This window comes from Melopsittacus undulatus, chromosome 3 (genome assembly GCF_012275295.1).
Source record: "Melopsittacus undulatus isolate bMelUnd1 chromosome 3, bMelUnd1.mat.Z, whole genome shotgun sequence".
Lineage (NCBI taxonomy): Eukaryota > Metazoa > Chordata > Aves > Psittaciformes > Psittaculidae > Melopsittacus > Melopsittacus undulatus.
In genome coordinates, this window is record NC_047529.1 from 98,659,393 (window position 1) to 98,686,378 (window position 26,986).

The window sequence follows — 26,986 nt, forward strand, 5'->3', positions numbered from 1 at the left end:
CCTCCAACTGTGACCCAGCTCCAAGGGCAGCAGGGCAAGAGCCCAGCTCCACCCTCACTTGTTGTACAACTCTGCCAGCAAGCTCAGTAAAATGTATTTATTCTGTACATTTATATAGAGATGCTTGGGGAACCCCCAGCATTAGAAAAATTCATGACAACAAAACAGCAATTATGAAAGCATGGCACCAAGAACAGTCATGCCACAGATGGCAGGGATGTGGTGAGACCAGCCATCAGCTATTTCAGAGGTCACAGCACCACATACCCGCTTTCGGGTAGAAAACATCGGGGCTGCTGCAAACAGCCGGATTTCCCCGCCCCCCCCCAGACAGCTTTCTTTGTGACTGCAAGCACCAAAGGGAAGAGCCTGATAGTGGCTGGGGCCTTCTTGCAGGCATGGGTGAAAGACCATGTCACTGGAATACCCAGATCATAGAATAGAATAGTTAGGATTGGAAAGGACCTCAAGATCATCTAGTTCCAAACCCACTGCCAGGATAGGAAGAAACGGGGATCCTGCTTGAGCAGTGACCTTGACCCAGCAGCTCTTGTCTCACAGCTGGGCTGATGGGGAAGAAGCAGAGTTTTCAGCTGGATCAGTGCTCCCCTGAAGGGACAGGTCACTCCTGTAACTGCTGAGCTGCCTCTGAATCCCTTTCACTGGCTTCCCCATGTCTGAGTGAGCTCTTTTCAGGGTGCAGCCACCACTTCCCAACTGCTGGAGTCCTGCCCTGTGGAAAGCTGCTCTGCAATATCCATGGGCTGCTCAGTCCCGCAGGTGCTGCCTGTGCCAGCAGCCCAGAAAGCAGAACTTGCTCTCATGATGCTAGAAGGGCTGTTTGGTTGTCCAAGTGCTGTCATAGGCCTTTGCCCTTCCCTTCAGTAAGGGCTTGCTGAAGGCCCATTGCTCACAGTATACACAATTTGTCTAACAGTCAACGATAAACCCAAAAGCCTATGTACAGCTATACAGCCTCTGCTGCACCTCCAGGGTACACAGGAGAGCTGCATGACAGCGAGTGGGAGACAGATGTGCTCCACTCTGTGCACAGAGTGCTTGCTGGCAACATCAGCCTTCTTCTGACAACAAACCCCAGTGGCAAGGGAAAGAAAATTCTTCCTCCAGAGGAAACAGAAATAAAGTCATGCCACTTTCAAATCACATCTAAACCATAAATTCACCTGGTTTTGTGTTCATAACACAGTCCGCCTTGCTCACACATTAAGGCAAGCATGTGGGGAGCAACCTGGGCTGGGACCTAGAAAAGCCACACCAGGGAGCCCACTGCAAACCACTGCTGCTAACGTGCATATGACACCCTCAGCCGAACATCCGTGGAAACAATGTGCACACACCAGCAAAGGCGCAGCCCCTGCTCCTCTCCACAGAATGGCCTCCTACACAGCTGCTGCAAGGAGCAGATGCAAGTGCAAACTCTGCCTTCATGTTACATCGGGAGGCTGCACAACTCAGAGCAGCAATAGCTTCCCAGGAGTCAGCAAGTGGGATGCTGAAAGGGTGTGTATGTATGTATGAGTGGGGAACAGGACATTTGTCCAGCAGTAAGACACTCAGATCGGAGTAATGCAAAACCAACACACAAATGGACACACAGCAGATTAAAACCAATCAAGATTAAAACGGTTAAAAAGTATCCTGAATGCATTCTGAGAGGTTCAACAAAGGCCCTGCTGTGCGTGGCAGGGCCTCTTCCATCCCCTGCCCAGAAGGATCCTCTGCATGGTGACTCAAGAGAGGACTGTTATCAACCCAGTACTTGGAGAGCAGAAATAGGACCAGCTCTTGTGTCAGAGATGGAAAAACGTCCCTTCACTGCTAGTCTTCAGGGGTTCTGCTCCTCCCAACCTGTAATTTTCAAACAGTAAACAAAGCCAGAACTTGCCTGTCCAGGTCTGCAGGTGCCTCTGATCTATTCTGAAGAAGGGCAGGGTAACAAAAGCTGCAGGCGATGTTGACAACATGCTTAACTTGCCCCATGTACGACACTGAATGCAAGAAACTCTCCCAGGTTCCATCTCACAGTGTGAAGGAGGGACACCCATGCTAGAACAGGACAGCAATAGCTCCTAGCATCACTCAGAGAGCCACAGGAGCTTCCATCTTCTCCCCGGTTGTTGGTGAGTGGAGATCTCTCTGACGCAGTGGTAGTCAGAAGCTCAGCTGTCCAGGCCCCAGGGACTCCTCCAGCCCATTTTCTTTGGTGGTGATGGCTTGGAGGTCAGTGACATGCCCAATGCCTTTGGTGACTCCTTCACGGAAAAGAAGCTTGGCTCCAATCTTCAAGTATTCTGGATGCTTGATGAATCTGAACCGGACGACTGCCTTTTCTCCCGTCCGCAGCTTGTCCTGAAAAGGAGGAGAGCTTAGAACCCCACGCACCATTCCAGTGCATGCAGGAGAGGTGCATTCGGATGCTAAGATCAGGTAAATGAGCAGCTTGCTTCCCTCAGACTGCATGGCTTGAACCCTTCCAATTATTGTATGCATAAGGTGAGACAAAAAGACACTAGCTCTGAACAAAGGAGAGTTCACCTGCTGTCACAGTCTTGCTGTAGTCCATCATGCTGCTTACTTTGTAAGGAAGGAATTATTTAACACATTGGGTGGAAAAGCAACGAAGCAGGCAGGATAAAGTACTCCTAGGAAGGGACACAGCTACTGACTATACCAGTAGCCCCTAGGTTTACTAGAGGGTACTGCAGAATCCCAACAAACCCCACAGGGAGGTCTATCTTCCTCCCCTTTCCTCCCACGCTTACCTTTCCGTGGATCTTCTCTACAATAGCAGTCTGTCGCACATTCCCCACGTGCACTGTCACCTGAAACCCCTTCCGGAAAGTCGTGGCATGGAACAACAGCACGATCTCAGCTTCAAACACTGAGCAGATTGTAGGGTTCATTTCTGGGCTCACCATGACCATGCCCTGCACAACAACCCAAAACTCAGACCAATTAGGGTCAGTCTCCATACTTCTGAACAGCCTCCAAAACCACAAACACAGCTCCACTATGTGACTTGGACTTGCATCCCATTCTCAGCCTTTTCTCATCCTATTTTCAGCCTGGCTATCTCCTCCCATTCCAGCAAGTTTCCTGCAAGCATCTGTGCTTCATTCCCACCCTACCAATGGGGATCTCCAGGTAAATCTCCAGTCCTGGCAGCAGCAGGACTCACCTTGCGCAGCAGGGAGCGGTCGAAGGGCCCGAGGGCCAGCGTGGCTGCCTGTCCAGCACGCAGCACGCGGCAGGCTGAGCGGTTGCGTTGGATACTGCACACTTTCAACCGGAGGAACTTCCCATCGTCAGTGGGACCAACCACCAGGTTCTCCCCTTCTCGGCAGATCCCACTGCCCAGGGCAGGAAAGCAGGAAAGAAGTGCAGGACAGAATTCATCAACAGACAAGGAAGAAATTTTACCCTCCAATGGTGAATTCCCCTCAAATATCTCCACAGCCAAGTAGGTGAGTGTCCTTGGACTCTTACCCAGGACCAACTAACAGGGATGCAAAGCTGGTACGAGCAGGGATTTCCTGCAGTAGGAGTGAAAGCCACACTATAGCTCCTAAGAATACCAGGTAAGTCAGGGGGCACTGTCCCCAGTGCTCGGCCACACTGCACCATTTCTGTTGGGGAGAATGCAGTTGACACCTGTTCTGTGTTGATATGCTGGTAGCCAAACTGATTACTTCTGAACACTGAGGGAAAGCTGCATTTTCACATGGTAGCATGCAGTTAACCTCTGCTGGGATTGGAGGACTTGTCCTCTACATTTCCTCCCCCTGCTTGTGGAAGGAGGAAAGCAACACTTTGGGGTCATGGCTAACCTCTGCTGACTCTGGATCCCAGAATGCCTTTCTTCAGCACTCTACTGGTCACATTCCCAATCCAGCAGCTTTACAGCAGACTTTCTGCTTGCCACCACACCACCAATAATTTGCTCATGGCACCTCCCAACACCCTGTAGGACTTTACCCTCTCGTGGCTCAGTCATGTGGCAACAGTCAGGACTGAGCCTTTGCACCACTTCCACATCTGCAGTGGATGACTCCAACCCTGAGGGAACACCAGCACATTTGTCTGCCTGGCCTCACTTACCTCGACAGAGTTCCTCCTACCACAGTCCCCACTTCTGGCACAGTGTAAATTTCATCAACCTGCAGCAAGGCAACAAGAACAAGCTGCTCAGACAGCTGTGAAATAGCACTCCAGAACAAAGACAAGGTGCCCACGTTATGTGGACGGAGGTAAGCTCTTTGCTGATTGTTAAGACACCATGTTGGAGTTTTCACCAGCTCATGCTACCTTCCCATTAGAGGAACTTCTGCCTGGCAACCAGAGAAACAATCTTATCCCTGAGATGGGCACCCCTTGGTTAGGATAGAGCCTAGCCTAACAGGTGCTTTTTTTCCCCCCAAAGACTGAGTTCTTTATTTATTTTAATGTATCCTAACAGTCCAGGAGTTCACCACATCCCTACCCCTGGTGTTCAGGTCCCCTGGATGCTTGTCACATGTCACAGCAATGACTGCAATACCAGAACTGGAAACAAACCGCCCTTACGCACCTGAAACTCGGTTAGTTGCTGCATTAGTTCTTCCTGCTCTTTACTGTTGGTCAGTGGAGGCAGGATGTTGAGGAAGACTTTTAAGAGATCCAGGTTCTCCCCAGAAACACTGGACAGTGTGAAGATTGGGGTGATGCTGTCAGATACAAATAAACAGGAATAAACAGAAGGGCAGAGCGCAGCTGCAGAGGGTGTATGGGATTCTGAATTTACCAAGTCTAGCAAAAGGACAGAGGCTGCAGCAATAAATGGCTCAAGCAGGAGGACACATGGGCTAGATACAACTTTGCAGTAACCTCTGCCTCAGTGGTTGGTCAAGGCACCGACCCCCTGCTAACCCACACTTCTGTCATGGAGAAGTAACTCCAGTGCAGCCTTGGGCACGTTCTGCTCCCAGATCCCAGAAAAAGGCCTGGGAGGGAAAAATACCTTCTTGGAGAATGCAAAGGTAGGAAACTTGACGAGAAGCCAAGATATTAAGGATGTGGTCACCCTTCCCCAGCTCCACACATTAGCCCAGTCTGAACTGTGGTCTGCCAGCAGAAGAAAGGAATGGTCCTTACTTGGGAGACTGTGCAAACTGCTGTGCTGCTGTAACAGCATCATCATCTGAGTTTACAAGCAGGGGGAGCTTGTTGCAGCCTGGTTGTTTCAGGATTCGTTCCAGCTGCTTCACTGTCCGTTCCACGGTGGCTTTTGAACACAAATCAACTTTGCTGATGACAATGAAGAAGGGGACCTTGAGGGCCATGGCCAAGCCCAAGTGCTCTCGTGTTGTGCCCGCTGCAGGAAACAAGTGAAAGTGTAGGTGCAAAAGCAGTCATCATTGTTGCTTGTTTATGTGACAGCTATGTCTCCTGGCTCTCCCCCAGGCCCACTCTAGAGTGACCAGTCTAACCACTGAAACTGATTCTCAGGCAATGAAAAATCAAATTTATTCTTTTAAACAAAACCAAACGTCAGTCCAGAAAGAATAAAACCCAGCAAGGACTTTCTGTGACTGATCTGTTTGTTTCAAAAAGATGCAGTAGTTTTCATTCTTGGGCTGCAGTCTGCCAGAAAACAGCCACAAAAATGTCAAGAAAAGATGTGGGAGAATTCCAGCTGCCTTTTTACAAGGCTTTGGGATTCAGTACCTCTAAGAATATGCCAAAGTTGTGGGGGTTTTCTGACAAACACAGCTTCGAATTCCAAACAAGCCTCTCTGTCCACTGTACAGTTTAATGCTGGCTACAGCTGGTGAGAGGATCCTAGCTCTGCTCTCCTCCCAGGCACTGGCTTACAAGACATCAGTAGAGGCTTCCAGACTCCTATGTTTTTTCTGACCATTGTTCCTAGTTAACAAGGACTCACTCCCCCATTCTCCATTTCTCTCCACATGTTGCTGTCAATCCATGCAGGCAGAGCAACACTCACCAATGCCAGTGTTGGCGCTAACCACCAGCATAGCAAAGTCCGGGCAGTAGCTGGTGAGGCCAAAGATGGTTGTTTTCAGGTACTTGTGGTGGCCAGCCAGGTCAATAAAAGTGATCATTTTGGAAGAACTCTCACAAATCTCTTCTGCTGTTCGGGAGTCACTGTAATTTACCACCTGAGGGACATAAGCAGTCAGTGAGAAAAGGAGCTCCAGCAGGCAAGTGAAGAAAACTCAGCTCTTATCTATCCACTTCGACCTCAGAATTGGTGAGATCATTCACCATGGGTGCAGGACACGACGTCTGCTGTAAATGGACACCTATCACTCTGGTTCAGCTAAAGGAACACAGAGCTGTGTCACCTCTCTACCCTCATGTTCCCACTCACAGTGGTAACAGGAGGGTAGCTCTATTCTCCTCCAGTTCTCAGAGCTCACCTCTCCTTTGCTGTTGAAGCCAAGGATCTCAAAGCTGATGCTTGACGTTCTCCCTGACTGAATTTCATGAAGATGCCGGAAGAGGTTGAGGCGTGCTCTGCCCCTCCCGTTGTCCAGCTCTCCCTGTGTCAGGACACCCAACAGGGTTGACTTCCCTGAGTCCACATTCCCCAGCACAGCTACTCGCAGGTCTAAGAACTACAGGCAGAAGAACAGAGAAATCATGAAACTTCACCACCACTGTGCTGGCTGTGCATGAACACTACATGGTGGGGAAGATGTGTCTCAGAGAGCTGCCCTCTGCAATAGACACTGTGCAGTGTAATCTTGCTCAGATTCTGCTCTTGCTCCCAGCAAACTACTGCCCAGGAGTTGTGATACACACTCTGGCTTTGATACCACCCAAAAAGGCTATTTGTTACAGTAGGACCTCTAAATCCTTCCTTGTTTTCACACTGGCCTGCATTAGAACTGTCATCATAGAAGTGAAATAATTTCTCACCTCTGCTCCAGGCAATGTCCCCTCTGGTATCTGCCTCAACCACAATCTTGGAGATGAAAAGCATTATCATCAAGCCTTCCTCTGGCAGCTCTTTAAAGCATCTGCTATGGGCCAATCTATGACACAGTGCCTTTAGGGTTTGGGCTCCCATCCCAAAAGGAAGTGGTTTACATGAAGCCTCTTAAGTGTTTAGCAGGAGAGGATGGCCGAGACACAGGTCCCTACCTGCTGGTTGTCAGGCACCTTTCGGACAAGCACCTCCGTTATCTTCCTGGGAACATCACTGTCGTAATCAACCTCCCTCTCCCGCAGCACTGTAATATCAGCCCCAACCCTGCCACAAACATGAAAGAAAGGGGTGAGACACACTTGTATTTGGCAGTTCTTGCACCTCTAGAATTATAGCTGGCAAAGTGAATGGGATGAAAGCAGGGAAGGAACCTCAAGCTTCCAGCCCAAAGCCTTTGCATTTCCAGAATCTCATGATGAGGGAATTTCAGTCATACAGAGGCCTTGCAGAACAGAGCCACTGGCTCCCCAGGGGCATCCTGGGGCAAGGTCTCTCTACTGGAGGCTGTTTATGGCTGCAGGCCCTGCAGATGAAAGGGAACACGTACTTCTCTGCCATGCGGCGCAGTGTCTTGAGCGAGGCACGCATCTCCTCCTCTGAGAGGCCCACCAGCAGCCCATTGTCCTCCACGCCGATCTGATAGACAGCCTCACCTCGGCCTTCCTGCAGTCGCCACTTCATCTGTGTCACCAGGTGCTCAAAGCGATACTGCGAGGGATTCACCAGCTTCAGCTGTTCAACAGAGGGGGTGGTTATAGTCACAGCTGGATGCAGAGGGACCCAACACCACAAAGCAACACTCCCAGTCCTGACCCACCTCTAGAAACCACAGCCCACCTTAGCGTCTGCACAGACACTACAGGACAGGTGAGACAGAGTTTCACAAAAGTGCATACACATGGTAGATCTTTTCTGCATCTTGCTACAGGCACTTGTACCTTGCCTACTGGGTAGGTAAAGACAGGACCTATCTGTGACACATTTGCAAGTAAGCGCAAATGGTGGAACAGCCACGAGAAAGTGGCAAATGATTATCAGTGCCACCTGCACCTCCCTCTCCAAAGGAATAAGATTTCAGGAAAAACACAGTGGGTCTCTTCTCCTAAAGCAAGTTCCTAAAAATGAGTCCTGAGATAAGACTCTTCCAGCTTAGCATAGTGATCTAGGCACAGAAACACAGAAGGTGACTGATATATCCTTAGTACAGTGTCTACTTTTCCATCCCTTCCTTACACATGTTCCCCATATGCTGTCTTTGGTGAAGCTACTCACTGCAAAATAACCCTCTGGGAGGAAGACCTCCTTCTGCAACCTCAAAAGGCTCACCTTGTACTCGATGTTTCCATCTTCTGCCTGGTCAGAGAACGAAATGAGACACAAAGGTTAGATGCTGCGCCAGCAGGGACTTCCATCAGCTGCCCAGATACTCTGTAACTCACGCTGACAGTTTCAGAGAGAGGGAGATTGGCAGAAATATACTATGTTAGGTCGCAGCCTCTTCTGCCATTCATTCCTACACCCAACTGGAACTTACTTTTAGTTTGTTTCTATTTGCATCTTAACTCATGAAAACCAGAGGACAAAACTAGAGAGGGACACAGAGGCAATGCTGTTTGGGGAGGATTTTTTTTTATTGCTGGTAAAGAATGGGGCCAGTCTAACAGCCACAGAGAGAGAGTTCCAGTTTCAAAAAGGCACAGGGCAGCAGATGATTGAGTCTCCCCCCTCACCCACCCATGACCCACAGTGCCACCCACAGCATCCCACTCCCACCCTATCCAGCATATTCCATCTACCCAATGTGCACAGAAACAGAGGACTGGGAACAAAAGTCATTGCCTCCTCTTGTGCGCACTGATACCCTCCTCAAATTAGTTTTTCTTTGACTCCCTTCTATATCCTTGTGTATCATCTCTCTGCAAGAGATAAGGACTACAAACATAAGGAAGCAAACTCCTGACTTCTTTGCAGAAGAGCAAGCTGGTCACTGGCCTGGCAGTTCTGGAGAACCCGGCCTGATCAGGACTGTCTCTACACAACACACTCAGAAAGGCTGAAGCCAGACTGGGGTTTCACAGAAAGGCCTGTGTACTCATCAAGCTTGCTCCAGCCACAACAGGCACCAGCTTCCCAGTGAGAACCTGTAGCCAGTATTGAAGTAATCTTCCCACTGATTCAGTATAAGGACCACTGAGAAAGGGCTGGAGCCTCCAGGAAGCCACGTATTCTGGCAGACTAAATGGGGCTACCAAACCTAAGCACTTCCTCTTCCTCTGGACACCTGTTTGCATGTCAGGAGAGGCAATAGCCCTCTCCTTGCCTCCTAGCTCAGCTCCTAACCACAGCACTGCTTATGGTGGCAAAGAGCCAACAGAGGGAAGTTTGTAATTGTCAGTTTAGCTCTCAGGCAGTGGAGCTATGCAGTGAGAAAAGGGTACTTGTGGAAGTCTTCCTCTCTTACCATCTACCAGCTTTCCAGCTGTAAGAAAACCACATTAACATACTGAGCTGTCATCTAAATAAGGGTGTGGGTCTCCTTCAAGGCAGCTGAGACTAGAAAAGCAACAAGCCTAGACTTGTTGGGCCACATACTGCACAGGGTGGTCAGGGACAGGAAGCTGTGCTGAACCCACAGGGGGCTGTCCAGGCTCCAGCTCAAAGGAACAAAAACTGAACCTCGGCTGCAGGGTACAGTACTGCCCGTGGAGAACATCTAACAGTAGCAAGGCGCTGGTTTCCCTTCTTGCCAAGAGTCACAGCCCTACCTTGTGGAGGAATTGCTCCCTCCAAGCGCAGGCTCTTCTGTATTTTACAGAAGACTTACAGAGTAAGGCCAAGCAATTGACTCCGGGGCAACATGATGCTCCCCACAGTGGCAGTCCTATTAGACTAACCAACACACCCATTTCCTATCAATGTCACTTCTTCCTGCTGCAAGAGACAAGTGCCTCACACTCTCGCAGTACCATCTGCATCACCATGTAAGAAAACAGTTGCCAAATTAGCTGTGAAAAGTCACTAGCACCTGCTGCACAAAGTCTGAGTTTGGCAACTGGAAAGGGACTTACACCCATCAGATCGGCTCTTGGGAAGAGACGCGAACAAGATGCTCGGCACTACGAGCTGAGCAAAGCATTGTTTCCAAAGCTATTCAGTTCCCAGACGGCAGACGGACACCAGGCACCGAGATACGTCTGACGGACAGGGCTTGGCAGCCCGCTGGCACTGGGGGCACAACCGCTGCCCGCTGCCACGTCAAACCCCGGAGGAGGCCAGGGGGCTGCAGGGCACTCGGCTGCGGGGGCCGCAGGACGGCCCGCACGGTTGCTGGCCCGGCCCGGCACGACCCCGCACCAGCACCGCCGGGACCCTCGGCCGAGCCTCTCCAGAACCTGCCTCCCGCCTGACCCGCGACCGAACCCGACCTCTTGAGACACACACACACACACACACAAACAGACACACACCGCCCCTGCCCGGCCTGACAGAAGCGGCACGGGCCCCTGCGGCGCCAGGCCCCGGGATGCGGGGACACCCCCACTGCAGCTGACGGGACGCGGCGGCCCTTGGCCAGCCCGGAGGAGCTCACCTCAGGCGGCAGGTACGGCGGGTTGTTGGCCTTTCCCCCACGGCTCCGCCCGTTCTTCTTCTTCGCCTTGGAGCCGCCGCCGCCGGGCGCGGCCCCCCCGCGGCCGCGGAGCGCCCCGCCAGCCCCGCCGCCAGCCGGCCGGCAGCAGCCCCCGAACAGCTCCGACACCCGTGAGTCCATGGCTGCCGGCACGGCCCCGCCGTCCCGGTGCGGCGCCCGCTCCCTGCCCGGGCTCCCCGCCCCGGCTCCACCGCCCCGGTCCCGTCGTCAGCAACCGCCGCGCTGCGCCACGGGAAAGCGAGTCCCACCCGCCACAGACCTACTGCGTCCTTTCAGAACTACAACTCCCAGCATGCACCCTGGCATGCACCACCTCGATCCTTCATGGGCTCCCCCCGCAGGGACGAATGGGAGTTGGAGTCCGAGGGAAGCGGCGCCCCCTGGCGGCCACGGTGTACGGCACGTAGGGAACTGCCGCTCCCCGGTCCCTGACCTCCGGCACCTGCCGGTGCCCGCGGCCGTCCCCTCTGTCCCGTTTTGCCGCGAGTCGCCTGTTCGGTGACAGCGAGCTGTCAGCACCCGTTCTGACGGGCGTTTCTGGAGACGTTTGGCACTGGGGTGCCGATTAAATATGTGGAGGCAACAGCCCAGAACGGAGCTACCTCAAAGGACGCTTTTATCTCCCGCCGGGGCGGGGGAACGATACGCCAGGACCAAAAGCCCCTTCTGCCGCCCGAATCAAGCCCATACCGAGTGTTTCTCCACCGCATTCCCTGGAGAGGGCGACTCTTTATTAGTGTTTGTTCAGCTTTCACGGTGTTTGGCACTTACAGCAGGCAGCCATAGCTCCGGCACGGTAACCTCGCTCCGCCAGCCCCGGGCACCGACTCCTCCCGCCACCCGGCAGGGACCGCCCTCCCTCCGCGGTGTGGTGAGGCGGCACCCAATGGGGCTGCGGCCACGCTGTTTCCAAACACGGCAGCTCCCACTCGCTGCATGCTCCCTGCCCGCCGCGGGGCGGAGGGAGCTCCTCTGCGCTGCATTAGAGCCAGCGGGGTGCCTGGCAGGGGCGAAGGAACCCCCGACCCCGGCGGCGCTTTGCCCCCTCACTGCCGCGCACCCGCCAGTCGTGCTCTGGGCAGGGGGAAACCCAGTCCGCGAGTTCACCGGAGCCGCTTGAGCAGCCCTGCGACGTGGCAGCCGCAGCTCACGGTGCCCGCGGCCGGACTGGGACACCCGGTTTGCCGCAGCCACTGCGGTGTCTCCTCAGTGCGGCGCTCGTAAGCCCCACCGAGCACCCCAGCAGCAGCCCCTTCGCCTGCTCCCCACGCTGCTGACCAAGCCCCGGCCAGGAAAGCCTGATCGCTCAGAGCTGAGCTGCATGCACACCCCCTCACTTACAGCCGGAACCCGTTTGCTCCCCACCAGGCACGGCGCATGCGCCGCCGGAAACCGTGGTGGGCGGGCGTTCCCCTACTTCCATGCTGCACCGCGGCAGCGGCCGTTCAAATCGCAGCTGTCTGCCGATCAGCAAATGGCGTCCTGCGGCGCTGCGGCCGCTCTTGTCTCTCCAGCGACCTCACCGCTTCTTCCTGAGGCACCACCGGGCCTGAAGCGCAGCGGCAGGGTAATGTCCCGGAGGAGTGAGCTGATGGTGGCCTGCCCCGTGGTGTCCGTCGTGTTCCCGGGCGCGGTGACCCGGGAGAGCTGCTGCCTCTTCGCCTGCGAGCTCCTTAAGCACGTCATGTACCAGCGGCACCAGCTCCCGCTGCCCTACGAGCAGCTCGCCTACTTCTGGCGGCGGGCGGCTAAGGTGAGGGGCCGTGATGGAGAAGGGGGTGGCCGGGAGGAGCCCTGCGCTGGGGGCAGCCATGCCCGCGGCCTTCGAGTGCTGCCTGTCAAGTAACCGTTATGGTTCGGTAACTCCCCTTCAGGGGGGTTTAACTGCTTCTAAAGTGCTCTTTGTAGCTGTATCCTTAAATGTTGCTATAACTTTAAAACAAAAAAAGTAAAGCTGTAGATTGGGTGGCTGAAGGTCTCAACAAGTTACTGTTTATTTTTTGTCCTGCTTTCTGCTTAAAACATGTCACTGTTTTGTTTGTTACTCTAACAGCTCCTCAGGAAACAAAAATAAGGCGATTTGGAGTTGTTGTTTAAACACCGATTGTAACTTGGCACCACACAGCTGTTTGCTCACTCTCCCCCTGCTCAGCTGGGGTGGGAAGGAAAATCAAAAGAATATAAATCCCATGGGTTGAGATAAGAGCAATATAGCATTGCTGCCAATAATAAGGGAAATGGCAAGTTGAGAGAATATAAAGCTAAAAGGGTAAAGGAAAAACAAGCAATAAACAGCAGTGGTGAGCAATTGTATTGCTAACCATCTGCCAGCTGATGCTCAGCCTTACCCAGGCAGTGATCCACACCTTCTGGGTGACTCCCCCAGTTTATGTGATGTGCTGTTGTATGGAATACCCCTATTCCAGTTGAAACCAGGACACTAGTGATAATTGTTCTTCAAAAGATGGGGCTTCTTTTTCTTGTGGGAATTCATCAGTACCGTGAGTCAGATTCAAACTGAGTAGCTATAGAGTGTCCTTTTGTATTCCTCTGGTCTGATTCTGTATGTGGATGCCTATATCTTTTGAAAGGAGCATAAAATCTTTGAGCTTTCCTTGACTTTCAGGGATGGGCTATACTTTCTGAAGAGTGTATTAGGACTAATGTGTCCTAATAATTAAATGCACTAATTCTCTTTTTTTTTTTTTTTAATTTTTTTTCTTCTTCCCCAGGATGGAGATGGGATGAAGAAGCCACCCCCCATGGACCCTGCAAGCAAGAAGTGCCAGCAGGTGCTAATGGAGCTGGAGGGAGTGTTCCAGCACTTGGAAGTAATGTTTAGACTGACACTGGTTCCTCGGGTTCTTATTCTACTTGGAGGTAATGTCATGAGGCCCAAGGAGTTCTACGAGCTCAACTTGGAGGGCATCCTTGAAGGCAGTGCTGAAGAGAGCCTGAAAACTGCATCCTGCGTTCGCAAGCTGTTCCACTCGCTGTTTGTTGCAGATGTCTTCAGTGAACTTAAGGCTCTTCCTGCCATGGGCACTGTTGTTATGCTTCAAGGACACCGCAATTGTGGTGTCGATTGGTTCCGGCCCAAGCTCAACTATAAAGTGCCAACCCAAGGGAGGAAACTAACTGTGAATTTGTCCTGTGATGGAGACATCAACATAAGTGCCTTGCCTGCTCAGAATGTGACTTCTGACTGGGAGGACTATGTCTGGTTTCAAGCACCAGTGACACTCAAAGGCTTTCATGAATGATGTGTGCTCTGTATAACATTTATAGAATATTCAATAACCTTTGGTGCTGCTTAAACAGATGATAACTTTATCAAATTTAACTGTGTATTCTTGTCTTTCTGGATCTATTATTAAGAGCATCTGCTGCCTTCATTTAGTTCCCCTGTGTTCATCTGTCTTCATTTTCTGAATTGTTGAAAGCAAATACCCTTTAAGGCACAGCTGCACACAGATACAGTGATTCTTTAGAGACCTGAATTGTGGAGATGAATTAGTTGATTGGGAGTGAATTTTTCCTGCCACATACTTGTTGAACTGGCAAATACTGGATACAGTCTTCTTTCTCCTGAGGTTTTATTTCTTAATCCAAAGAGTGGGACTTCACAGAAGTTAGGATGCCTAGGTACCTCGTGGTGTCTTGTACTGCTGATGAAAATAGGTTTAACAGCCCTGTGGAGGAAAAGAAGCACATCTTCCTTTTTTTTTTTTTGTTTTTACCAACCTTTAGTCCAGCAGCCCTGACTATCAGGGAGACAGTTAAAAATAAGCAGTTTCTGCTCTAACTAATAGGCAATTAGGACCTCCTGCCTCAATATACTAGAATATTCTGACTTAAAACAACAGTTAATTTCTTGCTGACTTTTACTTTCAGACATCTTAGACTCTGTATGTTTATGAAGTGTGAAGAACAGGTGAGGGGAGTGTGATCAAGTTCAGCACTACATATACAGATAGCTGTTCCTGTTCTAAGTCAGACTGTTACTTGGAAGGAGAGCTTAAGCCCTTTCTTCTGGCCTAGTGTCTAATGCAGAATGGGATAGAAAGGGAAAGAGAGAAACCTTGGAGCACAGTGTGTCAGAACTAGATATCTGCTGTAGTTATCTTCAGTCAGGTGAATATGTATTTGTAATGTAATGAGCCTATTAGTTACAGAGCCCTATTCTATTTGAAGAGAAACCCAATCATACTGGTAGCAAGGTCACTTGGAGTTTCCTGGTAGCAAATATTGCACGATAAGGTGGTAAAAGTCTTTTGAAAGGAGAGTAAAAGTTGATGTGCTCCACACTTGATGCAAGTTTTTAACTTTGTCCTTTTGGAATGGAATGAGATGATAAAACTAGGAGGAAATCAAGTTGGTAATTTTGAGCTTGGAGTCCACTAGGGGTGCTGTCTCTGCCTATCCATTAACAACTGCTTACAATGTGGAGTAACTGCTAAAGCTTACTCTAGGGGAAGAACTGCCAGAATGAAGAAGGCAGTCTTATGTGCATCTTTCTACTTGAATATATAACCACAAGTCTTTTCAATGAAGCATAACTTGAACATAGGAGCATATGTGCTCCTATGGAGCACATATGGAGCTCCTATGAACATAGGAGCATATGTGCTCAGGAGATCAAAACTCTTCCACCGAAGCTGCTTGTTCTGCATAAGCTCTTGAAGAGAAGACTTGGTTCTGAGGAGCAAGGACTCCATTCCTTGCTACTCTCTTCCCCAAATGAGTGCAATATTACTGCATTAAACTGTTTACATATTCTGTTATACTTGAACTCTGAATGCAGCAAGGATGTGCTGGGTATGAAAGAAGACAAAATGCTTTGAATTTTTTTTTTCTTAAGGTTTTGAGTTTAACAAATTTAGTACTATAATCATTATCCAAATAAAATGCTGTCTTCTATGTGCAATTGCATTGGATTTATTTAATATCTGGCAAAGTGAATGTTCTGCTGGTGGCAAACCAACTTGCCTCCATTCTGTGTACATATTGAAATTGCAGGTTCACAGGTGTTCCACCTTTCTGACAAAGTTCATGATGTCTTGTGCCAGGAGCTTTGGTTCCTCAAAGGCAGCAAAATGTCCTCCACGTGGCATGTAAGAGTAAGTGACGATGTTCTTGTAGGCTTCCTTTGCCCAGACTTGTGGTGTATGTGTTATCTCCTGAGGAAAGGCTGCGATCCCTGTGGGAACATACACTCCAACCCTAGAAGACATTGGTTAACTGCATTTTTGGAGCAATTAGTGGGGAAATTCTATAAACCCCTTCTGACTCTGGTAACTGCCACAGTTGGCTGGGGAAGTTTACCACAATTAACTGTTTTGTGGTCTTGCACTGTGCTGGGCTTTCATTTGGATCTCCTTGACTTAAAAGTATTGTACCCAAAGAAGGGCAAAGTAGAGCCAACTGTGCACCAGTTCAATCTTGAAATATTTTAGATTTTTTAACTCACCTTGTTTTGTATATGTTTTGTGACATGTGGCAAGATGTCACACTTCTGGGAAGTCAGGAACCAGCTGGCTCATGCTTACTTTGGAATTCATGGTGCCATGGCAAGAAATTACTCTCTTGAGGGGGAAGATAAACTGGTTCAGTCTACAGAGAAAAGGACTCTTCCATTTGTTTGAATGATCAATCACTTGGAGGATTCTACTCAACAGCATTTTCCTACTCAGCCTCTCATATTCATCTTAAAGCCAGCAGCTGTCAGTAGGTGCTGTGTTTCAAATACTGCTCTCCAAGTTGGTTCCCCAAGTTTATTCTCCAGTGAGTCACATCTTTCCTAATTCATATTGACCTTCTCTTTTAGAAACGCTCATGTTTTTCTGTCTGCTTTTTACCGAACTGAGACAGATATTACATTTTTTTGATGAATATGACCTGGATTTTGATCACAAGCAAGACTGAAAATACTGGGATAAGTCTGCATTGTCTTGGCCACAAGATCCCATGTGAATAATAATTTGAAAGAGAAGTGACCCTTAACTATATTTATCAAAACTAAGCAGAACTTGGTGGTTTTGGTTTCATGTTACCTGGAAATAGCATTTAGATCAGGGTCCTTAGTAATGTTCTCCTTGTAGAATCGCATGGAGGACACAATGGAAGCTGTCACCCAATAAATCATCACATTGGTCAAAAGCTCATCAAGAGTGTATTTGCTGTTGAGTGAGAAAGATGAAGAAATTTCATTGGAAACTTTCTCAGTATGCTGTATTGTGATTTTGCCCGGAAGTGCCCTCGTTTCCTCTTGTTCTTCACTCGTATTCAAGCAGCAAATTGACATCCGTGTACCCAGACCGAAACTACCTGGTTCTCCAGCAGTAGCCTGCAGGCAATCTGCTATAAGTTTAAACTACTGCTTGTCACATGTAATCTTCCATTATTCAGCTTTAATTGGTCAGTCTTTTACCTCTGGCCTCATCAGTTTTCATCACTCAGTCTTTTAATGAGTGTTGTTAGGGAAGAGCATCTGTTTTCTTACCTTTCCAAGCCTCCATCATCTTTCTGCAGAAATGATTTATCTGTCCAGGTAGAGAATTTCTCCAAAATATACGCAGCAAGCCCCACAGGGGAGTCATTCAGTCCACAACCTAATTCAGGAGAAGGGGAGAGCTATTACAGTGGCCTGGCATTGCAATACTTCAGTGGAAGTTAAATTGGGATTTATTGAGTTCTTTAGAGTTTTCTATGAGAATTCAGTAGAAAATCTGTATTTTAGTAGCCCTGGTAGTACTTTATCCTTGAGAAATTCACACCAATGGAATTCCAGCTGTAACTGACTACAAACTTAGGTAATTCCTACACAAAGAAAGCTAGGAGCTAAGAAAGTCCTGTTGACTTCTTGGTTATATGTGGCAGGAGGTACAAATTCAGGTGTAAAGGGGTTATAAGACATTTTTGATAAACTATTTAGAGCGGCATCCTACTTAGGGTGGACAACCAGCACGCTGAATGCTGCTCATCACTTTATCTAACTTAAACAGTGGAGTGTTGTGTGTCTGTTACCTGTTTCTGGCTATGGGGAAACCCTAGCAAATATTATAAACATGGCATGTACACAGTATATTATATCTGTGTTCTTACTTGTAAAACTGGGACAGGGATTATTTCAGTTCTGGAGGCTTGCCTTGGGAAATTCCTGTATTGTACCCCAGGCTCCAGTTTACAATATACTTGGTATTGCCAGCTCCAAGTGAATTTTAGCACTGAGTGACTATGTAGAAGATGATGCACATCACAGTCTTGATTTAATAGTGGACACAGCAAACGCAAAGTACGTTTGTGCATTGACACAACTGTTTTCCTGTGCTGGCAGGCCTGGAGTGATTTGCTACAGACCACAGCCATGTAAATGCTTTGACCAGAAGAGGTAGGGCAGGCTGAAATGTGCCAGCTAGCATGTAACCTATCTGGAGATGAGCTTTTTCTGGGCTGAAAGCTGCCTCTGAACTACTGTATTCAACATTCACAGGTTAGATGCTCAGAAATACGGGTCTTGTTTGCAGTTTGTCAGTCACCCTGTACACATCTTAGGTACTACAACTTATGGTAAATTAAAATACTTTAAGCTTTGCTTTACACCTGCCTAATGAAAACTGAACTGACAACACAGGTATTTCTTCAGACTGAGTAGGAGATAGATAGATATTTTTTCTCCCTCTTCAGTTCCTACATTTCACAATTTTAGTGTGCTACAAAGTCCCTGCTCTTCTTTTTCCAGGCTGAAGAGTCCTTGACTGTGTACAGTGCTCGTACAGAAGCTGCTTGGTCACTCCAGCCTTCCTTTTCTCCCCTTCCTGTACTCTTCTGATTCTAAAATACATTTATGAAACAGGGTGAATAGGGGTGCAACAGATTCTGAATATTGTAGATTTAGTGTTTGTCTTAGTCTCTTTTTGCTTTCTTTAAGAGTTTGTAAGATTCTCTTGAACTCTGACCTGGCTGACATTTCCAAGCCCTGTCCATGACTCATGGATTCTCTCATATGGCAGTAGCAGCCAAACTGGAGCCCATTGTGACTTTCTTCCTTACTCAAATTGCTTTGGACTTCATTGACATCAGTTTTTATTGGCCCGCTTAATCAACCACTCACTTAAGTGTTTTTGCAACTCTCTGCAGTTATCTTTAGAGTAAACCAAAGCCTGGATAGCTGTCAGATTTTCACTTAATGGTTAACTTAACTGTAGAGAAACTGGGATCATGTTGAAATAGGCAGGTGCCAGCACAGGGGTTTTTTATTTACTCTCCCTCCCCTGGAACTTGCTTATTTATTCCTATGGGTGGATTCTTACACTGACCAGTTATTAATCCATGATCTTAATCCTTTTCTTAAGGCAGTTTAATTTCTTTGAGAAATTAAAGAATTAAAGAAGGAACCTCAACAAAACATTTTTGGAAATTAAATATGTTCAGTTACTGAATCCCCTGCTCTTTGATTCTGACAGAGCTCTGATTTTTGAAGCGTAATTTCCTTGTGATATTATCAGGTGCAAGCCTATTCTTTTTAAAGTAGTTCTGCTGGTTTCCTGATCAGTGACAAGACAGACTAGTCTTTGTTTTTCTGGGTCTACCTTCACTTTTGGCTCTTCAAAAACCCAAGAAAAAAAGCTGGTGTCTTGTTTGTCTCCTTTTATTTCTTTGGTATTGCAATCAGCTCAGCAACAGATTAGGCATTAATGAAACTTTCAGTTTGACGTCTTTCTGTTTTCAGTCAGTTGCCATGATGAGGTGCTATTCGTTTTATGGTCTCCACATCTGGCAAGAGTCTGAGACAGCTCCACTGTCTCTTCTGATGTAGGCTTATTTTGTTAAAGGAAGACCCCATAGTCCTCCCTAGGGAGGACTGATGCAAATCATTCATTTAACTTTCCTGAGATGGCCATCTCTTTCTTCAGACTCCTCATATACTGGCCTCACTGTGTCAGGCTTCTGACTTCTCAGGTATTAGGGCTGTGTCTGGCTTTCTGCGCTTGCTCATGATATTTTTATTGTTTTCACCCACATTTATTTCTAGAAGCTTCAATTTCAGGACCCCATGCATTATTTTAAGGTTTTTTTTTTTTGCAAAAGAGTTCTTTCCCAAGAGACGTGGCATGCCATTGAAAAGACCTTGAAAAGTGGTACTTGTACTATCTTTTTTTGAGCTGTTCTCCTTAACTTCCTTCTACACAGTTCTTGTCCCATGTCTTATATTTAGTCACCACAACTCATTGCTTCTTAAACACAGTTGGCCTTTGTTCAGCTATGTCTTTATATACCATGAACAGTTACTATTTAATGTTCAGAGGGATGCATAGAAATTTCATTACCTGCAGTGTCTGGTTTGGTGGCTTGGATGTGTAAGTATCCAGATTCTCGCAGAATGTCATATACATTCTTCTGGATGAAAGGATACATACGATGAACATCTTCCCGAGTGAGGCCTATGAGCCATGGTACATAAGCCCCAAGCATGATAGAAATAATCTTTCTCAAACCTCGTACAGCAATGAAGACAATATTCAGATGAAGCCCTTTCACACACCTGAAATTAAGTTAATGAATAGAAGGTTAAATCAAGTGATTGTCTGTCTCCAGATTTTCTATAAAACAACTCTGACTGGGGCTGTGATAGAAATACTTTAGTGAGTAAAAGACATGAAGCCCTTCAGGTTCATCATGATTGGAAAATAAATATAATTATGGGAGCTAAAAAATGGTATACCTGGTGCCATCTCCATCCAGCTGTGCCACTGGTATGATCTTAACTTTAGGTACTCAGTTTCTGGATGTGGTATATCCATGCTGGTGATCTAATGTTGTTCTGTGCTACAGGAAAAGGCTGCACTGGGTATCTTCTGAAAAGCTTGATTAGATCACACATGGCCACACTGCTCTGGGTGCTGTGAAGCACAGCTGCCATTGGGAACACGAGCTTCTCAGTCTCCAATCTAACTGCTTTAAGAGCTTTCCCACTTCATCTGTTCTCTGACCTCAGCATGGCTGTGGTGCCTGCTTTTCATTAAATGCTAAACAATGAGCTTTGATGCCATCTTGTAAGGAAGGCATTGTGTTTCTTCTTTAGTCTCAACTGCATTTTCTATAGGAAAGTTCTATACTTCATGGTACCATTCAGCTGCGGAAAGCTTGAGCTCCTTCTTTTTCTCCGTGCTGATTTTAAATTTATCTCCTTCCTGATTTGGAATGAGAATCTGTCTCCTTTAGCTAGTGACAGTGAAGCCAAACAGCACTGAAATTTAGAAAGCATGAAAACTGTGCCAATATCAATGCAAAGCATATGGATACCACTGAATACACAGGGGTGGGGACATCCCTGGAGGAAACTGAGCAGAAGGGAATGAGAGGCAGGGCAAAAAGAAGGCAGGACCAGGATGATGGAGACACAAGATAGGATGAGAACTGGGGACATCTTTTCTGCACTGATAGCCTTTGCTACTCACTGTGGCAGCATCTGAGCCATGTTTGTGGTAATGCGAGATCCCCAGTCTCCTCCCTGTAGGTAGTATTCCTTGAAGCCCAGTCTGTTCATCAGCTTATGAAATATTCGAGCAGCTGCTACACTGTCAAACCCTGTAGGCAGAGAAAAACAGAGGAGACCTTTTTGTCATGGTATTCATCCACTGGCCAAAGATTGTGGCCTTTCAGAAGTATGTGAGTATGCTGCTGTATGAAGGCACAGAGTGCTATGCTGCTCTGCCTCACTCCTTGGCAATAAAGTGAACTCAAGATGATAAGAAATTCAGTGGAAAGTGGAGAAAGTGAGAATCAGACCTGGCTTCCAGCTACCAATGTCTTCCAAATATCCAGTCAGCCCCAGATCCTCAGCCACATGGGTTTTAATGCAGAGCTAAGCATCTACATTCACAAACTGCAGTGCCCAGGGATGGCTCAGGTGTCATTCCAAAACCCTTGTGATTCCAACAAAGCCTTTTCATCACTTACCCTGCTTGTGTGGTGCCTCTGAGAAGCCATAGCCTGGGATGGATGGGCAGATGACCTCAAACACCACATCACCCTCATTCAGGCCATGGCTGGCTGGCTCTGTGAGCAGAGGGATGATCTTGTAGAACTCATAGAAGGAACCGGGCCAGCCGTGGACCATTAGCAGAGGTTGAACAGCTCGACCATGAGGGACATAGGAGGGCTTGACGTGTATAAAATGGATCTCGATCCCTGCCACACATCCAAGACAGATAAATTAAAGCTGTGGTTCCACACATTTTCTGCTCTGGACTCTGAAGATGGAGGGTGGCAAAATTGTTATTATCATTTGTATTGGAAGTTATACAATCCACGGCAGGAAGATGCCTAGCTGAAAGGTATGGCTGGTATTGTACCTACATCTCATCTTTTACATACAAACAGCGGTATTGATCCCAGCCCCAGATATTGGAGTCACAAGAGTTTGAACATCCATCTCCTGAGGAGCTGGTCTCACAGTATATAAGTAGAGCTGCACTTACATGAATAGCATAGAAGTTTAACCTACAGATCTGGCTAACCTCACTTGGATAAACTGTGTGGTGGTAGTGGATATTCAACCTCGGAGTCTGGGTAAATTTTGCAATTTTCAAAGGTGGCTTCAAGTCCATAGCAGAAGAAAAGATCATTATTTAGCACAGGTTCAGGGCTGAATGAAGCCCATCTTGAAGTAGACATAATCTTATTGCCACTCTGATGGTCTTAATCTATAGGAGGTTATTAATAATATAGCCACCACTAGTGATATTTCACTCATATCACTAAGCTTTTATACATAGTGTTGTCTTAAATATTGTAACTTCTTAAATCACCCCTTTCTGTCTTTCAGAGTAAGACCTGCTCAAGCCACGGACACCCCTCACCTTCAATGGTGGTTTTGAAATGGGGATATTTGTTCAGGACTTCCACTTGCTTGCGCCAGTCAAACTGGTTCCTCCAGTAGGCCACCACCTTCTGCAGGTAGCTGGAGTTGAAGCCATAGTGGAAGGCGGCCCCTTCCAGATGTGGTGTGTAGCGGGCCTGATCCAGGCGCCGGTGCAGGTCCTGCAGAAGGGAGCCCTTCTTGTGAGGCTGGCCAGTGGCTCATGCATGCCCTACACTGAGGCAGGCATGGATGGTCTCATCTGGCCCCACTGGCTTTTGTATTGCCCTCTGGGACACTATGAGCCCTCCTGAAGCAGTGGAGTACTGGGTCTTACTCTTAGCCTTGCTGCTAACTTGCTTTAGGCTTTTGATATTAGGAGCTGGCTGGGGGAAAAAGAAGCTCAGCCTGAGCTGCCAACTGCTGGTTGGCTAGATAGGAACATGAAGGGACATGTTTGCATGTTGTGACAGAGGTGCTGTGACTCAGGGAAACCTCCACCCCTCTTCACCCTACTAGTCCTTCCTTTTGTGGAAGCCTCTCAGTCCTGCCCCACCAGTATCACTGCTGTCCTGACACCCTCCCAGTCCATCAACCACAGACCCACTGTCTGCTGTTCAGTGTGGCCTTTCCACAGGAGAAGCCCCACGTCACATGTAGTCAGTGATCTCAAAGTCTTTATGGGCTATTGTGATGAATCTGAGCTCAAATCCCATTCACAAAGGGCAGTGAGCCAGAGCATCATCTAGGTATCTACACTGGCTGGTGCACTGCTATAACCCGAAAGGGATCTCCTCAAAGCAAGGTGGGTGATGAACTGGCTCAACCTTACAGCTTTCTGCCTCTCTCACATCCCAGCCACTGGTACCTCAATTTCTTGGTCAGATGTTTCAATCCTGAAGGGACGGATACTTTCATCTTCTTTCCCTTTTACAGGTCTTTCGCCTGAGCCCCACCATCCATCACTCATTTCAATAGTCTTGATCTTGTGTCTAGACCTCAGCCAGTAAATCAGCATCCCTCCAACCCCCAGGGCAGCTGCAGGGATCAGGACTGCATGCTTCTGAGAATATCCAAAAGACCTGGGGAGGTATAATATTGTGGTCAACAAAAGAAGTGTCAAGGATACAGGGATTATGCTGAGGCTTGTGTTCACATCGGTTGGGTCTGAGCAGAAACAAATGCCTACAGGTCCCATGGAGTCAGCAGGGGTTGGGGGTTTCTAATTTTTGAAGATCACATGCAAGATCTGTGGCAGAGTTACACCTACTAACACTTCTTAATGACCTCAAGTCTTTGCTGATTAGGACTTGCTGATCACAAGGCTTCTTTGTCCCTCTTCTCGTGAGCCAAGATGTCCTGGGGGACAAGGGTCAACAGGATATGGGCCAATCTATTTTCAGCAGGTACTGGAGTGAATGGGATAGCGGCAGTTGGACACCTCCAGGAATAAAAACTGTACAGGGAGCACTGGCTGAGGAGCAAGAACAGACATAAGGGTCTTCAGCTGCTGGAGAGAGCTGGAGGTGGTGGACATGTGCCTCTTAGCAGTGCTTTGTACATAGCTCTCCTACAGATTCAGTCCTCTTTTAGGGCAACACTGGTCCTCACCACAGCTTTCACTAGGTAAGAGTCTCAGCTTGTCTGTTTCTGTTCTGGACAGCAAGGTTTCAGATTTTCTTAAGGTGGGACAGGTGAGTCACCAGGATGGGATTTAACAGACTTAAACAGGCATACAGCATATTTCAAAACTGTTCACATGCTTGCGCAATCCATCCAAAGGCTGTGCACCTTCCTATCTCTCTGACCTGTGCCTCAGTCCAGCTTCCCCTGGGGATCAGTAGATTTTTCTGGGGATATTGCAGGGGCTGCAAGGGGACTGTGAATGAAGATTTTGCTGTTGCTGTCATACAGGGTATGGAAGGGATTATGCTGTGCCCCTGCCAGGGTGCTAATAGAAAGTGGAGACTTTAGCACAGGGTAGGTATTTCACTCACCTGATCTGGGATGAGATGGTCTCCCTGCACAAGGAAAAAAAAAAAGAAGACACTTATAGTCCGATAGTGTTGTCTGGATGGTACCAGCCCTTGGGGGTGGTAGAGAGAATATCACCTACCAGCACCACTTAATCACAACAGTTTAGCCACCCAGCAACATCTGCCATTCTTTTCCCTATTTTTCAGGTGGGACTGACAGGCAGAGCACTGCTGCTGCACAGAGACAGTGTTTCTGGGCTGTGTTTTAGCAAGATAATTTGTTGCTATAATATTCCCTCCTTTGGCATAATTTAGATAAAAGACACTTAACAACTGTAGGTGTCCTTGTGGTGTTTCATCCTACCAGCAGCTGTGTTACTTCAGACAAGAAAATAGCTTATTTTGACTGAGGTACAGCGATAGGTGCGCAGCCTCGGCAGGGCACTTTCAAGCTCAAGGGTTACTCTGCTGCCAGCCACGTGGTATTCATTGTGCTACAGAGCTGGCACAAGGAGAGCCGTGCAGGACCTTTCCTTGTTCAGAGTTCAATGAGCTGCTGTACTTTTGCTGCTTCTAACTACTCCTAACTGAATGCCAAGCTTTTAGGTCTCATCTTCCTGCAAGCAAAAGAGAACATCCTCCCTGATTCTCCTTCAGCCTGGTAGATTCTCTTGCAAGAAAAGTGCAACCTAAAATCTAACAAAATTAAAAGTGAGAAGAGAAAGTCTTGTTATTGTGTCCTACGGAAGGCAGTGAGATTAGGGAGCTCTTGGTGTCACAATTACCATACATTGAGACCAAAACAGAGAGAAAAGGACATGAAACTCCATGAAACCCCAAGACCACTCAGTGTTTCTTTTTGCCTAGTATCATTTCCCACTGCTACCTGTGATGCAGAACCTGATGCCTTTACTGGAGACCCCAGCAGTTGAAAAGGCAACTTGATAATAATCTCTGTAAAAGTCTATGTGTGTTTGAGTTTTAAGGCAGTATCTCCTTAAGCCGCTCCCAGACAAGGAAGTATAGGGCTCCTAAAAGCAAACAGTGTCAGCCTCCAGCTCCCTAAAGGCTAAGCAGCTTATGGAACAAGTAATAGTATCCCCCTGTACTTACATCCTGAAGTTTAGTGAGTCAGAGGCATGAAACCAGTTATCGTGGCAATAGCACAAACTCAGCACTGCTAGCAAAACAAGCGTGCTCCTGAAGCAGCTCTCTGAGCGATGCACAACAAGGCTCAGTCTAGCAAAACCTCCTCCCCATTTATGCTCAGGAGAACTCAGCTGCATGCTCCCACCCTGGTGACCCCACAGGGGCTTTCTCCTGCCCCATCCCTTGGGAGCCCCATTTGGAGTCCCTCCTCCCCATGCTGAGGAGACCTCACCAGGTGTTGGGAAGGATGTCCTTCCACATGTCTGCTCCTCCTTTCATGGCTGCTGCTCCAGGTGAATGAATCCAGGTGCCTCTTCTGCTGGCTTTCTTTTCAGCAGTGACGCTCTGGGACAATGCAGTTGCAAGCTACGTCATCACTCAGTGCCACCTATTGCCCAAGTGCGCAGCCAAAAAGCAAGTGCAGCAGGGGAAAATGCAAAGTCCTGCATGGGAAGGGAATAACCCTGTGCACCAGTGCAGGCTGGATGCCATATGAGAGCAACTCTGCAGAGGTTGGCCTGAAGTCACCTGCTGAACCTGAGTCAACAAGGTGTCCTTGCAGCAAGGGACAGCTGTGTACAGAGCTATATAGCAAACATGTTACCCAGCTGGCTGAAATAAGTGATCCTTTGGTTGCTTCAGCACTTGTGAGACCACATCTGGAATGCCAAGTCCAGTTCTGGCCTTACTGCCAGTGCAAAGACTGGAATGAACTCACTCATGGTGGTGGTGGGTGGCCAGGCAGCTGGGGCATGTGGTAATGAAGAGAGACAGAGAGACCTGGGCTTGTTCAGCCTGGAGGAGAGAAGGCAAAGGGTGAGATCTTATTGCTGTCTACAGTTATGTAGTAGAGAGCATAGGAAAAATGGACCCAGACTTGTCTTGGAGGAGCAACACTTGAAAAGCAGAAAGCAATGGATGCAAATTGCAACAAGGAAATTCTGGTTAGATATGAGGAGAAATCAGCTCACCATGGAGGTACTCAGACACTGGGGCAGGGGCCCAGAAAGGATGTGGGATGTTCATTCTTGGAAGCATTCAATATTTGACAGGAACAAGGCATGGAGCAACCTGACCTACCTGAACCTGATCTGAGCAGGAGCTAGGATGAGCTGACCTCCAGGTATCCCTTCCAGCCTGTGTATCAAGTGGCTCTATTCCGTGTGCTTTGCAGCAGTCAAGACTAAAAGGAAAATACAAGTTTTTTTATTTTCCACAGAAATCAATGCTTTGCTTTAGCTCAGCTCAGGGAACTGGATTTCATCTTCCTCATGGTCAGTAAAATCTTACTGGATGGTGTAAATTGCTGTACAATGTCCTTGCTGTGCTTCACTCCA

The 26,986-nt window shown here is 48.1% G+C and overlaps 3 protein-coding genes across 3 annotated transcripts; 1 reads left to right on the top strand and 2 right to left on the bottom strand.

Annotated features, from left to right (window-relative positions):
* Positions 1 to 82: 82 nt before the first annotated feature.
* GTPBP2 (GTP binding protein 2) lies at positions 83 to 10,827 on the bottom strand. The gene is made up of 12 exons (XM_034060989.1): positions 10,602 to 10,827; positions 8,339 to 8,365; positions 7,560 to 7,744; positions 7,168 to 7,276; positions 6,441 to 6,638; positions 6,005 to 6,179; positions 5,152 to 5,371; positions 4,589 to 4,724; positions 4,120 to 4,178; positions 3,200 to 3,371; positions 2,784 to 2,948; positions 83 to 2,370 (listed from the first exon to the last, which is right to left on the bottom strand). The coding sequence occupies exons 1-12, from the start codon at positions 10,779 to 10,781 to the stop codon at positions 2,173 to 2,175; spliced, it is 1,824 nt and encodes a 607-aa protein (XP_033916880.1). The 5' UTR covers positions 10,782 to 10,827; the 3' UTR covers positions 83 to 2,172.
* A 1,190-nt stretch (positions 10,828 to 12,017) lies between these two features.
* On the top strand, positions 12,018 to 15,530 carry MAD2L1BP (MAD2L1 binding protein). Its single transcript, XM_005145366.3, has 2 exons — positions 12,018 to 12,414; positions 13,394 to 15,530. Exons 1-2 carry the CDS (start codon positions 12,136 to 12,138, stop codon positions 13,922 to 13,924), a joined length of 810 nt encoding a protein of 269 aa, XP_005145423.3. The 5' UTR covers positions 12,018 to 12,135; the 3' UTR covers positions 13,925 to 15,530.
* A 53-nt stretch (positions 15,531 to 15,583) lies between these two features.
* LOC101872175 (epoxide hydrolase 1-like) lies at positions 15,584 to 25,932 on the bottom strand. Its single transcript, XM_005145339.3, has 10 exons — positions 25,882 to 25,932; positions 24,522 to 24,545; positions 23,393 to 23,606; positions 22,526 to 22,706; positions 21,624 to 21,854; positions 21,122 to 21,251; positions 19,991 to 20,205; positions 17,164 to 17,272; positions 16,715 to 16,840; positions 15,584 to 15,884 (listed from the first exon to the last, which is right to left on the bottom strand). The coding sequence occupies exons 1-10, from the start codon at positions 25,926 to 25,928 to the stop codon at positions 15,683 to 15,685; spliced, it is 1,479 nt and encodes a 492-aa protein (XP_005145396.1). The 5' UTR covers positions 25,929 to 25,932; the 3' UTR covers positions 15,584 to 15,682.
* Between the last annotated feature and the right edge of the window lie 1,054 nt (positions 25,933 to 26,986).